Genomic DNA, 13706 nt, shown 5'->3' on the forward strand with positions numbered 1-13706 from the left:
CTGCAACTATAAAATATATAAATATTACGTAATCGTTTTGAAAAAAAATAAAGTTTATTATTAAAAAATTAATTTTTTTATATAGATCTTATATTTTATTTACTTTTTTCAAAACGATTATGCGACGATTACACAATTTACGATTGCAAATATATTTTCTCTATTCGATATGAGCCGTACTACTCATAAGCCTTACGACCTGCACATCCACTTAAAAATATGTCATTTTATTTTTTTATCCTATTTTACTTATAAACATATCTGGAATCATTTTCATTATGTAGAATAAAAAGTAAAATAACATATTTTTAAATAAGTGTGTAAGTGTGAAGCTTATGTCTAGAATTTTTCTATCCACTATTATTTATTATTTTTTATTTATTTATTATTATTATATTTATTATTATTTAATATTGTATCATTATTTTTTTATTATTATTCACAGAATATCTAAAAATACCTCACTATCTAAATTCCAAACGAATCTTTAAGTTGGACAATGAGAGACAGTTAAATGAGATAAAATAAGATAATTTTATATAAAAGTTAAAAATTGAATAAAATATTATTTTTTTAATATTATTACTATTTTAAAATTTAAAAAAATTAAATTATTTTAAAAAAAATTGTAACGATAAAATGAGTTGGATCAAATGACTCCTAATTTGTTAGAGAAATTTAAAATTAATATTTTTTATAAACTAAATATTGTTATATCAATCAAACGGAGACTGTTTCGTACACCGACTTTTAAGTGAAAAAACTCATTAAAAACATTATATTTATTTTGAATTGGTGATTTCTTAATTATAGATTATCTTTTTCACATTTTCATACAATTTTCTTCCTTTCTTTCTACTTTTTCTTTCAAATTGAAGTAAGGACTCCAATTTGATATGCTGTATCATTTAAAAATCTACCTAAATCTCTTTGCTTTGTAAGGAACTTGTAAAGCCAAATTTCACAGTGACTTCATTGTTGGGAAGAGTAAATTACAACATTCGCCTTGTTAATAAATGTTGCAAAATATAGTGTCTGAATAGGGCAGATATTAATAATTCGAAGGAAAGCTGAGGATCCTGTGAGGCTATTTATCATTGACAGAGCTCCTCTTCCATTACATCACAGTTGTCATTTCCCAGATTATCTAATAAAGTAAACATTATAAACAGTAAATTTCAAGTAGCATAGGGTGAGGACATAAACCTTCCAAACATTCTGGTATGACAGTGTTATTGGATATCAACAATGTCTATTAGAGTACCAGCCATGTAACAGGAAAAACAGATCAAACATGTTTGTCTTTTCCCTTATTGCTCACTGCTATTTTCTTTCAACTTTACTCCTGCCTTTTACTACCATATCAGCTTGACTTCAACTTCACAATAAACCTTCCTCCGGAAAACTTTCCATGTCTTTGTAATTTCTTGGCAATTCCTTGATTCAGCCTCTGTGATTTATACAGCCCTATCAGCTTGTCTTCCAGAAAACTTCATCTGAAAAAATGCCACATCCTCATCTTTCTGTACAGAAGAGAAGGTGGGTTAGGATACAATTATTTAGAATGGCAAGAGAGAGGGGAAATAGGAAAAGAAAATTATTAGTGGGAGGAGGAAAATCAAACAAATACCATTTCCTTAAACAGAGGATCTGGTGTCCCAATTTTATGACCAGCAGGTATAACTTCCCAAGGTTTTCTTGCCTTTCCAAGATCTCCAGCTTCGTCGGAAAGAGGAAGTGTTCTATCGGGAGGCAAATTAAGCTGCTTTAGCACCTTGAGTGTCGGAAAAAAGCAGAACCATTCAGTCATGAAGAAAACATCTTGAGACAACGATTTGGAAGGTACTTCTGAATGTGATGCGCTGAATGCAGAATGTGAAGCATACCTTGACAGAAAATGATGGCATGAAAGGTTCTAACAAAGATGCAAGAAGATAAACCAGCCCTACAGAAGTTCTCATAACAACAGAACAGGAAGCTTGGTCTTGCTTGTATAGCTTCCAGAACTGGCTCTCCTACATTAACATCGATGAACAAACAGTAATTAAAAATAGTGAGAATTATCAAGAAAATTTGGAATATCAATAAATTTACAACCACTCATCTTTAACAAGCTTACTTGCAGATATGCATTCCCCTCACTAGAAATGCTCATTCCGATTTTCAATGCCTGCTTAAGTTTTACCTGTCACATGAAACATAGATAATTCCCCTTCTAGGTAAACAATGCATAGAGAATAATTAAGCAATGGGTCCGCAAATAGAACATTCTATTTCATGAAAACTATATTGATCATAACTATATTTAATCACCTTTTCCATTGCCTCCACATATTGGTCCACATAGTTACCAACTTTTTCTGCCAATGTTTTTGTCAAGAGATGTGATTCTGCCCCTTGTGCATCAGGAATGATAGATCCATATCCTAGTCCTGAAACAATTAATTATCATTACAAAAAAGAAGGGAACAGGGAATGCAAAATTTGAACGTATGAGGATCCAAAAGGTTATGAGTATGAAATGAACGGAATGCTAAGATGCAGGAATGAAAAATAAGGTGTTCTACTCCTACCATACAAAATTCACTGAAACAAGGTGTCCGCAATCAGCTTACTAACCTGGAGGTTTGACAATGAAACTCAGTACTCTGTTAATGAAATTGCCCAAATTATTTAGTAGCTCGGTATTTAGTTTTGTTTGCAAGTCTGTCCATGTAAACAATGTGTCCGAGACCTGAAAATCAATCCCTTAGAATTTGCAAGTAGTGCAAAGAAATCAAGAATCACCAGAAGCCTCATCAACACAACTTACCTCCGGTCTGTTAGTCAGCAAGTAGTATCGCCACACTTCTGGGGGAATGTTGGTACCTTTCGCATCATTGCCAAAAACACCCGTGCCCTTGCTTTTAGAGAACTTTCCTGCAATGACATGCAAGATTGATAACAATACTGATGCCGATGCTGATGCTAATGATAATTTATCATGATGATATTTTTTTAAAAAAATCTAAAACTTTCATAAGAAAATCATCACATGCTAATCACCATAAGGTGTGGCATAGCAAGAACCACTTTGGGTTGCCAAAAATATACCTGCTTCATAGTTTAAATATTCTGTCACACTAATGCTCTTCATCAACGTCCAGCTTTCTCCTGTTCCAAGAAGTGTGGATGGAAACATCACCTGGAATCAGATCATTAAGCAAATAAGCAGATAATGGGAATAATCTACTGGTATTGTTGCAATGAAATAACACTGTATCAATACTAACTTCAAAGAAATCACTTACTAGTCTTACAATGGACTCCATCATATATGTTAATATAATTTATATGCATGTCAATTACTATGAATGCATGAAGAAAAAGTCTGACAAGAGTTGGGCTGTGTGTAGAACAATTAACACGAGGCCATGCAGATGATGCTACACTTAATGGAATGATTTATTTGGTCTATTTTTTCAAACAAAAACATGACAACAAGAAAATACGTACAGAGAACACAAGCAGTTGTAGTTTAAGGATTATAAATCTGCAAATTAGAACATAACATGCAAACTAGAACATAACAGTTGAAAACTCTTACAGTGTGGAATGGCACATTATCCTTCCCCATGAATTGATACAGCTCCACGTTTTCAGGGTTCTTCCACCACTTCTCCCAGTCAGGTGTGTAGCATGCAGTGATCGAGATATAACCAATAGGTGCATCAAACCATACATAGAAAACCTTATCATCATAAATTGAAGAGAGAAGATAAATCAGTGAAACCAAAAAGACCGGATGTCAAGCTGCAAACTTCTTTAGGGTTACTATCAAAAGGAATTTCTCCACAGAAAGGTGAATTTCCAAAAATAACAAAAGGTTATGTGCTAACCTTATCCTTAAATTTCTCATGCGGAACAGGAACCCCCCACTTAAGATCCCTGGTAATACATCGGGGCTTCAGGCCTCCTGTAAGCCATGCATATGTAGCTTGAATGGCATTCTGGCTCCAAGACCCTACAACTGACATGGCATTGATATATTCCTCCAATTTATCCTTCAGCAGTGGGAGCTCTAGAAATAAATGGTTCGTATCACGAATTTGTGGAGTTGTCCGACATACCTGTTAAATACAACTTAATTCTGAAACCAGAGAAATGTTCAAAAGAAACGATTATATATTTCCCATTTCCCATTTGCAGAGAGAAAAAGTGAGACTATTTTAACTACATTTTAGCAAAGACCATTAATCAAAAGGGAGGAAAAAGGATTCAGTTACAACAATGTAGAGGACACACATACCTTACATCTAGGATTTGTAAGTTCGGTAGAATTTAGCATCTCACAACACTTTTCACATTGGTCCCCACGTGCAGAATCATAATTACAACTTGGAAATGGGCAGGTGCCTTCCACAAGCCGATCAGCCAAGAATCGATTGCAGTTGTCACAATAGAACTGAATTTTTTGTTTGAATTAAAAACAAAAAATTGTTGCAAGTTTGCAGTACTCAACAAAAAAGGAATAATAGCCAGAAAAGAGAAGGAGAAGTTTTACATGCAAACAAAACCATCATAGCAGCTGAACAAAACTTTGTACCTGTTGTATTGTGTTCTCAGACAGCCAATTGTTCTCCATCAGTTTCTTGAAAATGTCTTGGCAAACATCAGTTTGTTGAGGAGTTGATGTGCGCCCAAATTCATCAAAACTAATGTTGAACCAATTGTAGACTTCCTTATGAATTGCATGGTATCTGTAATGCAAAACACAAGGTGAGATTTCTTAGACTTTAAGGCCACATCATTGCCACATTATTAAAACCATCGACCAAGAGCAAAGGTTAAGAAGAATCTGAGTATTTAAATGCACTATGACACAGAATTAGAGATCTAAAAAGCAACCCACTACCATCTATACAAATTTAAAGGGAAAGTAAGACCAGTCTGCCTCACCACAATCATCATTGGAACAAAAAATGGCATCATATTTAATGTACTTTATACAAACTATATGAAGAATGTTACACAGTGCCAATCAGTAAACGAGTTACATACCATGTTTTTTTTTTAGTATGCAAACGAAAATAAACCTACAATAACCAAAACTTCAACTGAAATCATAAAACATGTCCTATGAACAGCTTGCTTACTTGTCACAAATCTCTTGTGGGGTACAGTTCTCCTCCATAGCCTTTGTCTCTGTTGCTGTTCCATACTCATCAGTTCCACATATGTATATCACATTGTAGCCACGAAGACGGCAATATCGAGCAAACACATCGGCACTTAGAACACCTACATTATGCATGACACTTTAGCTTCTTGGGCCACAACTTCAGCTAATTTCAGTAACAAAAAGATATTTATGAAAGAACTCAACAAATCAAGCTCAGCTAAAAAGTTATTCTATATGAAACACTCAAGCTAAGAACACTATTCAATCACATTGCAACTTAGTCACTAACAAAAACACCAAGATTTAGGTGGAAAAACCTTTCAATGTGAAGGAAAAACTACGGAACAACACCGAGCAATGGTTTGGTCATATTTATGAGCTGGAATGGATGAAGGGCCAGATTTTTTGGTCCAAGTCTTGAGAAACACCAGCAACGGTAGCAACATAATGATTTACCTCTCTAGACATCACAATGCAATTTTCTTGTGAAAATAGCCAATCTGAACTTCACAAATTCTCCATGATTGTGTGCTCCACAATAGAAAATCATTTCTCCCTTGTAAATTTTCACAAGTGAAAATGCCATTCTATCCCGATCTTGGTTAATCACGTCAAATTAACACTTGTCACTCACCAAGGCCTGAAAATACTTTTTTCCCCTTGTCACTTCACTTCAGAAATCCTAAGCCCACATGAGCTTAACCTCATGGAGTCGGAGTTATGATACACTTCAAATAGCCATAGAGACAAGGAACCAGACATTCAAGGAGAAAGATTACACAATTGTTAAATGTAAGTAAGAATGAGAAGAACAAATTAGAAGGAAAGAAAAAGAAAATTGCGCATGACACGCAAACCCCATATTCTAGAGCGTGCTACTAACATAAATTCAATTCCGTTTTGTGCTCCGAATTGTACTCATGCACTTCAAAAAGTAAGCAATACTTCGGAAGCAATAGCAGACCACACCATTCAAGAAAAGTGATATCCATCATTACGAGAGAGGAGATATATTATTACTCCAGAAATACTAAAGGATCACTTTAAAGTACGAGGGAATCATGGCATGTTTTAGCTAAAAAGATGTGTATTAGATCTTAACGAAAGAGAAAACTTAAGCGGCAAATACTCAATAATTCTATATTAGTCGTACAAACCTTCCTCCCTCTATCTCGCATGAACGATAGACCAAATCATGAAAAATTAACCAGTTTCATTGAAGTACGCTTATACAAGGGATATCGAAAGAAAAGCGTACATAAAAACATGCAGGTAGACAGAACAAGAAAAGGTAGGAAATATTTACAGCCGATGATGTTTCCGAGATGAGGGACGTTGTTGACGTAAGGCAAAGCGCTTGTGATGAGTATGTTCCTCTTCCCAGGTATAGGCAACTTTGGAATTTTCTGACAACCTTCCTCTTCTCCTCGTATGTCTTCCTTGCGGTCTCCCATGATGCTGTTTCTGGGTCTCAGAGAGAAGCAGACAGACCGAGGTTGAAGGAAGAAACAGGTTTAAGGGCCAGGTTTTGTCGACTAGTCCAGCCAGTGGGGGGGTTGAATAAATACTATATCCATGACTATGAGAGCTCCCAAGCCAGTGGAACATCAACGTCATGGATCGAAGCTGACTTTGATTTGTTGATGCCAAACCGAACACTGCTTAATTAATCTAGAATAACGAATATATCTCTTTCAAATCCAAGGTATTTAACACTGCTTTATCTGAGTATCAGAGTTGGATAAACATATCAGAAATTCGATCCGTATAGGTACTACTGCAGGAAGCTTTTCTTCTCAACAGTTGCCCCGACTGCCGGGGTGATGGAAACTTATCTTTCACACATGCAAGTGTTCCGATCGATTTCAACTGGTAAACTAGACTTGCGACGAGGGGTGTAACCGGTAGGTGTAGTCTGGTTTTTTTTTTTTTTTTTTTTGGATAGCTTTTGAGAATTGGAGAATTGATATCCGACCGATTCAAACCCATACCGATAAACTAGTAAGGTTGGGCATTTAGAAAGTCGAGCTTGGAACAACTGCAAATCGATAAATTAAAAAAAATTATCTAAATATAAAAATGATATACAACAAAAAATAGGAATTATGGTAGTGAGAATCATATTATCATATATGTTCATAAATGTTAATAAATGTTAGTGAGAATACGATGGTTACTTAAAATTAAAATTAAAAGATTTTATGATATATTAATTTTATGTTATTTATAATATTTTACGTTATATTACTTTTATGTTATAAAATGAAAATTTATATATTATATCAAATGTTATAATAAGATTTATAAGATTAATTTTTATTTTATGTTATATCAAATGTTATATTAATTTTATATTATTAGATTATTATGCATGAATTTTAAGATTTTAAAATTTCATATTATATTAAGTAGAAATTTAACATATAATATATATAATATAAATAAATCATATAAAAATTATTTATATATAATAAAAATAAAAACCGATCCGATGTAAAAAAAATCAAAACCGAAATCGGACTGGTTTAAAATCAATTTTGAAAAATTAAAATCGGTACCTGATCGAGTATACTGGTCCGGTCCGATTCGAGCGGGTTTATCAATTTTTATTTTCAGCCATATTTGCGATCAAGTGGCTTGGGAATCCAAGTAGATTTGCATCTCTTTTTTGCTACTTTTGCTTTCTTTCATGAATTATCTCTAGACTTAAGAAAGAACAAATTCGTTTTGAGATGTAAAATGTGTCATGTCCAAAAGGGAAAAGCTTGGAAAAGAGAAATGCTTTCCTGTAAGCGAATTTTATAGAATAAACTGACGTAATTGATTCCTCAAAAATAAAAATAAAAAATAAAAAACTGGCTTAATTGAACGCGATGCTATAACGCATCAGGCGAATTTATTAATTTACTTCGGGGAAATTTCTTTAATTTTCTTTGTGAAATTTCTTTATATATTTTCTATAAAAAAGAAATATAGACATGCAAACTTTTTTATAATTATTTACACAATCATATTTTACTTGAAAAGTATTTTGATAAAATAATTTATAAAAAGAATATTATTTTTTTTAAAAATACTATCATTTTCAAACTTGATTAAATAAAAGATTGTAAAAATACTATAATTGTACAATGTATATTATTATAAATATACTATTTTTTATTGACACTGGGTGTTCAGGAATAGCGTATCGACTAATCTCGAAAGTGTACAAGTCCTCGACAAGAAGTTTTCCATAAGTGCACATCGAGTAATTCAATAAAAAAATCATTCAATTCGATGACCCCTAGACATTGATTGCACTCAAGAGAATTTAAACCTCAGGCTTGTGAGAGCATATCCAAGTCCAATATATTTACCACTTGAGCCAATTCCTATAATTTTATTATTATAAATACATTTACAACTAAAAGAATTACTTTAATGCCAAACATCAAAATCACTATAGTTAATTATAAATTAAATTTATTAATTAAAAAAACCTTGGATGTGACTAAGCTGGCATGACCTTGAGGCTTGAGCCATTGCACTATAAACAGATACTAGTGTTGAGCAGCCGAGCACTTGGTTTTTTTTTTAATGGAAAACCTCCTTGATTTTGCATGTAGAGCCGTAGAGGAATCAAAAGTACTTTATTCTCTAAATTATATATATCGGCCTCAGATTCACATTGCCAGTTTTTATTAAAAAAATAAAGAAAAATTACGAATATGCAAAAATTTCAAACTCCCATTTTATTCACTTTCCAGCCCTAAATCAAATAGTTAAAAGAACCTATGGAGATAACAAAATTAGAACCGATAAAGGTTGGTAAAAGGAAAGAAAAAATAAAGGCAAATGTTAGGAAATTATATAATGAAAGCTACAGCCCACGTATCACTTTTGCCTCCTGAGGGTTCACTTAGATATTAAGAATATTTCATACCACCTGTAAATAATAAGACATGTGAAATTGGAAGGTTTGGGCAGTAAATTGAGATGAAAGTTATAAATTAAATAAAATATTATTTTTATTTTAAAAATTGAAAAAGTTAAATTATTTATTATATTTTATTTATAAATTTAGAAAAATTATAATGATTAGATAAAATGAGTTAGATGATTTTAATTTTTGGTATCCAAACCTCTCCTAAACAACTGATCTAAGTTTACCAAGCCCTCGTGGTCTGCTAGTATTAGCTCGTATGTAAGTAAATAAAATAAAAAATAAAAGGACTCTTGAGCAATGTTTTGAATACCGTATCGGAAGCCGTACCGGTCAAGGCACTGGAACAAAATATTTCAATACCGGTACCGTTTCATGTACCATTTCGAAATAGTCGATATATGAATAAATTATATATATAAATATATATAAATTAAATTTTAAAATAATAGTTTATATATGAATAAATTATATATAAATTATAAATAGCCTAGTCTGAATTTGAGGTTAAAAAATAAGCTTGTAATTTGAAAAAATAAAAAATAAATAAAAAAAATGAAGGCCGAAATATCGGCTGGTACAAGCCGGTACAGACCAAAATTGAGGCCTAAACAATCGGTACCGGTCTATATTTAGGCCGGTACAAAACATATAGGATACATGTACCGGCCCAGCGTCCGGTAAAAAAATTTCGACCGTACCGACCGGTACAATAAGAAATTTAAAACATTTATCTTGAGAGTGTCTATAATATGAATTGCATTATTTATGAGTTATTTTATTCTAAAATTACAATGTAAAGTATATTATCCATATCACATAAATAATAAGATTTTATTTTATTTATAAGATTCAAGTTTTATTTTCTCAGTGTTTTTATTTTCCGTGTATTTTTTAGTTTTGGTGTTTTGTTTTTCTTAATAATAAAAAGAAATAGGCTATTTAACTTAGTATCCATAATAGTAAAGTCTCGTTCCTCCTTTAGAAGGAGTCAGAGAGATAGTAATCCTTCTCTTTGGGAGGATGAAGACAATACTTCTTTTCTTTGGAAGAGATAGTGTTTAGTTCTGTTTTACAGAACGCTCATCTCTGTTAAGAGGGTTTTTAGAAGTTAAGATAATGTCCGTCACAAAGAAATTTATGTGTGAAGGTACCCCAGAGTAGATGCATTAGTTTGGCTTGTAATTAAGATTTTTTCTGTATTGATAAGTCACAGCTGTAATTTCAATTCATTAAATGAAATGAAATCTATTTTCATAAACCCTTAAGAGTGTTATAACAACTCTCCAAGTCGATTTAATAATCTAATCGTATCAAATTAGATTTTTATTACAAACCAGACCTTGTTCATATCATACACCACACCTATAACCTTTTATATAATGTGTGAGTATTTTTTATAAAATGTATGAATGTTTTTTATAAGATATAAAGTATGAGATAACAAGTAGTAAGCGACGATAAGAATTTTTCATCAAATTAGGACGTACTTTCTAGTTTCTTTCCCTCCGTTTCTCAATATTCTGTTCTTTTTCAAACGGCTATATGTATACACTCTCTACGGGAACAGCGCATAGTTAACGTTTTAGGCTTTCCACACGTAGATGCAGTCAATTCAATGGCTAAAACGCCTCAAACCTCTTCTCCTGGCCTGTAAAGACAAAGCGTCCATAGCTAAAGTCCATGCTCTCATGCTCTTGACCGGTCTCTCCCTTCATTTAAGCTTTAATGGCCGACTAATAGCATCGTATGCAAATATAGGCGATATTGTATCTGCCAGGAAAGTGTTTGATTTATTGCCTCACAGAGGAACTGATGCGTGGAATGCAATGATCATTGCGTATTCACGTAATGATTTCCCTGTTGAAGCCTTATATCTTTATCGTCAGATGATCTTGGAAGGTATTAGACCTGATAGCTCGACTTTTACGGTGGCCCTCAAGGCGTGCACGCGCCTGTCAGATTTGAAAACGGGGGAGGAGATTTGGGATAGAGCATTGGATTGTGGGTACGAGTTTGATGTGTTTATTATGTCTTCTGTTTTGAATTTGTACGCAAAGTGTGGGAAGATGGATGGAGCGATCGAACTGTTTGATATGATGCCGAGAAGGGATCTTGTTTGTTGGACAACTATGATAAGTGGGCTTGCACGGAGTGGCCAGCCAATAGAAGCGGTTGATATGTACAGGCGAATGCAAAAGGAGGGAATGGAAGGAGATGGGGTTGCTGTGTTGGGATTGATACAGGCTTGTGCGACTCTTGGAGACTCAAAATTGGGTCCTTCGGTTCATGGATATCTGATTCGGAGAGCTCTTTCTACGGATGTTTTTGTTCAAACTGGCCTTGTGGATATGTATGCAAAGAATGGGCAGTTGGAGCTTGCTCATCGTGTGTTCAAGAAGATGCCTTATAAGAGTGTTGCATCTTGGGGTGCATTGATTTCTGGCTCTGCTCAAAATGGTTTTGCAGGGAATGCACTTGAATTCTTGGTAGAGATGCAGAGTTGTGGATACAGACCAGATTTAGTGTCTCTTTTGAGTGCACTTTTAGCATGTTCCCAAGTTGGGTTTTTGAAATTGGGAAAGTCTATACACGGATATACTTTGAGAAGGTTTAATATTGATCAAGTTTTAGGTACTGCTGCAATTGACATGTATTCAAAATGTGGAGCTCTTTCTTGGGCACGTACTCTCTTTGATAAGATAGATTCCAAAGACTCGATCTCTTGGAATGCAATGATTAGCAACTATGGAATTCATGGTCATGGGAAAGAAGCTCTGTCACTCTTCCTAAAGATGACAAAAACAAATCTAAAACCAGATCATGCAACTTTTGCTTCTCTTCTCTCGGCCTTTAGTCACTCGGGTCTTGTGCAAGAAGGTCAATACTGGTTTAATCTCATGGTTAGTGAATATAACATACCTCCAGCAGAAAAGCATTATGCTTGTATGGTTGATCTTTTGGCTCGTGCAGGTAGAGTAGAAGAGGCTCACAAGGTAATAGATTCCATGAATACTGAACCAGGGCTTACTGTTTGGGTTGCCCTTCTGGCAGGTTGCTGCAAAAATGGCAACTTAGTGATTGGAGAGATTGCGGCAAAGAAGGTACTTGAGTTAAATCCTGATGACTTGGGAATTTATGCTTTGGTATCAAACTACTATGCCAAGGTGAGGAAGTGGGACAAAGTAGCTGGTGTTAGAAAAATCATGAAGAAGACCGGAATGAAGAAAGTACCGGGGTATAGTGTAGTGGATGTGAAAGGGAAGCTCCATGCTTTTCTCATGGAAGATAAGAGCCACAATCAATATGAATATATTATGCAACTCTTGGATAAGTTGGATCATGAGATGAGAGCTATTGGGTATGTCCCAAAGACTGAATTTGTCTTGCATGACCTCGAAGAGGAAGTAAAAGAAAAAATGTCGGAGTAATCACAGTGAGAGGCTTGCTATTGCTTTCGGTCTTTTAAACATGGCTCCAGGAACCAGATTACTGATCACAAAGAATCTTAGAATGTGTGGGGATTGCCATGAAGCTACGAAATTCATAACCAAAGTTGTGAACAGAGAGATTGTTGTGAGGGATGTAAAGCGATTTCATCACTTCGAGAATGGAATCTGCTCATGTGGCGAATACTGGTAAAGTAGACGTTCACATATTTGCTCTCTTAGTTGAATTTGTCACAGCTGAGATGTGAGAATATCAGGTGAAATCTCGCCTCTGCCAGAAAGCGAGTTCCAAATATTATATGAGGGTAATGGAAGAGACGAGCATATCATTTGGCACAACCTTTTTAGGAGAGTCTGGATGCAGCTTGGAAACCAAAAAAGTGTGGCTTCAAATGTTCAGGCTCAACAATCCATTGTCAGATGCTTGGTGAAATTAGTCCGCTATTATTGTTCAACCACCCTACGAGCTTCCCCTTGACCTTTTATAGTCTATACTTCGGCTGAGTTCAAAGAGCAAGGCTCTATTTACCATTCATTGTAATGGAGTTTATTTGGAAGCTTGAAATCTCGAAGGGACACCACAGAAAAGGACATGGATGATTTTTTTCTTTCTTTATCCATATGTTTTCCTGCATTCTTAGCATAGCTATGTCCTTCAGGCACAAAAAAAAAAAAAAAAAAAAAAAAAAAAGAGAAGCCCAAATCCAACGATAACACCGTTCTTAATTCTCAATTTCCGGAAAACTTCCGGCACAATTTGAAGTTTTTGCCTCACTTTTCTGAATGCTTTGTGGCTGAGACTAGTGGATATTGCCTGCTGAACTCTGATAGGCTCTTCACAGTGGTGTGATGTATAAGCCTCATCCCAGTAGTATGTGTATGTCCCGATGTAAAATTGCTTGACACTTTGTAGAAGAGTAGTGGGGCTTCTTAGTTTGAATAGGTGAACATAGCCATCATTGAATAGATTCTGTGGATTTACGCAATGTTGATCCATGTGATCAGCATTATATGGGAGTTCTTGATCACTCACTAATTAGCCAGTTAATTATTATTAAATAATGACGAGGACAATGTCAAGAAATCCTATATTTCAAGTGGTATGAAACTCTATAAGGCCAATGCCTGAGCCTAGGGAGAAAAAAAAGGAGGTATGAGTTAAAGATGTTTT

At 34.4% G+C, this 13706-nt stretch overlaps 2 protein-coding genes across 3 annotated transcripts; one reads left to right on the top strand and one right to left on the bottom strand.

Annotated features, from left to right (window-relative positions):
* Positions 1-1051: 1051 nt before the first annotated feature.
* Positions 1052-6971, bottom strand: LOC121249880 (probable methionine--tRNA ligase). Of its 2 annotated transcripts, XM_041148717.1 has the most exons (14): positions 6468-6969; positions 5136-5280; positions 4586-4739; positions 4289-4444; positions 3879-4109; positions 3587-3730; positions 3094-3184; positions 2813-2919; positions 2620-2734; positions 2314-2432; positions 2120-2185; positions 1887-2015; positions 1631-1774; positions 1052-1523 (listed from the first exon to the last, which is right to left on the bottom strand). In XM_041148717.1, exons 1-14 carry the CDS (start codon positions 6613-6615, stop codon positions 1458-1460), a joined length of 1815 nt encoding a protein of 604 aa, XP_041004651.1. In that variant the 5' UTR covers positions 6616-6969; the 3' UTR covers positions 1052-1457. The 2 variants fall into 2 exon arrangements, with proteins under 2 accessions (XP_041004651.1, XP_041004652.1); XM_041148718.1 differs by lacking the exon at positions 4289-4444 and having other exon boundaries at positions 6468-6971.
* Positions 6972-10429: 3458 nt separating this feature from the next.
* On the top strand, positions 10430-13619 carry LOC121250073 (putative pentatricopeptide repeat-containing protein At3g25060, mitochondrial). Its single transcript, XM_041148996.1, has one exon. The coding sequence runs from the start codon at positions 10691-10693 to the stop codon at positions 12515-12517; it is 1827 nt and encodes a 608-aa protein (XP_041004930.1). The 5' UTR covers positions 10430-10690; the 3' UTR covers positions 12518-13619.
* The last annotated feature ends 87 nt before the right edge of the window (positions 13620-13706 follow it).

This window comes from Juglans microcarpa x Juglans regia, chromosome 2D (genome assembly GCF_004785595.1).
Source record: "Juglans microcarpa x Juglans regia isolate MS1-56 chromosome 2D, Jm3101_v1.0, whole genome shotgun sequence".
Taxonomy (NCBI): Eukaryota; Viridiplantae; Streptophyta; class Magnoliopsida; order Fagales; family Juglandaceae; genus Juglans; species Juglans microcarpa x Juglans regia.

Coding starts and splice junctions, on each gene's coding strand:
- LOC121249880 (XM_041148717.1), bottom strand. CDS start 6,615: ATGGGAGACCGCAAGGAAGACATACGAGGAGAAGAGGAAGGTTGTCAG. Junction 4,445..4,585: donor CTGAGAACACAATACAACAG/GTACAAAGTTTT, acceptor CAAAAAATTCAG/TTCTATTGTGACAACTGCAA. Junction 2,433..2,619: donor TTTCATTGTCAAACCTCCAG/GTTAGTAAGCTG, acceptor TAATTGTTTCAG/GACTAGGATATGGATCTATC.
- LOC121250073 (XM_041148996.1), top strand. CDS start 10,691: ATGCAGTCAATTCAATGGCTAAAACGCCTCAAACCTCTTCTCCTGGCC.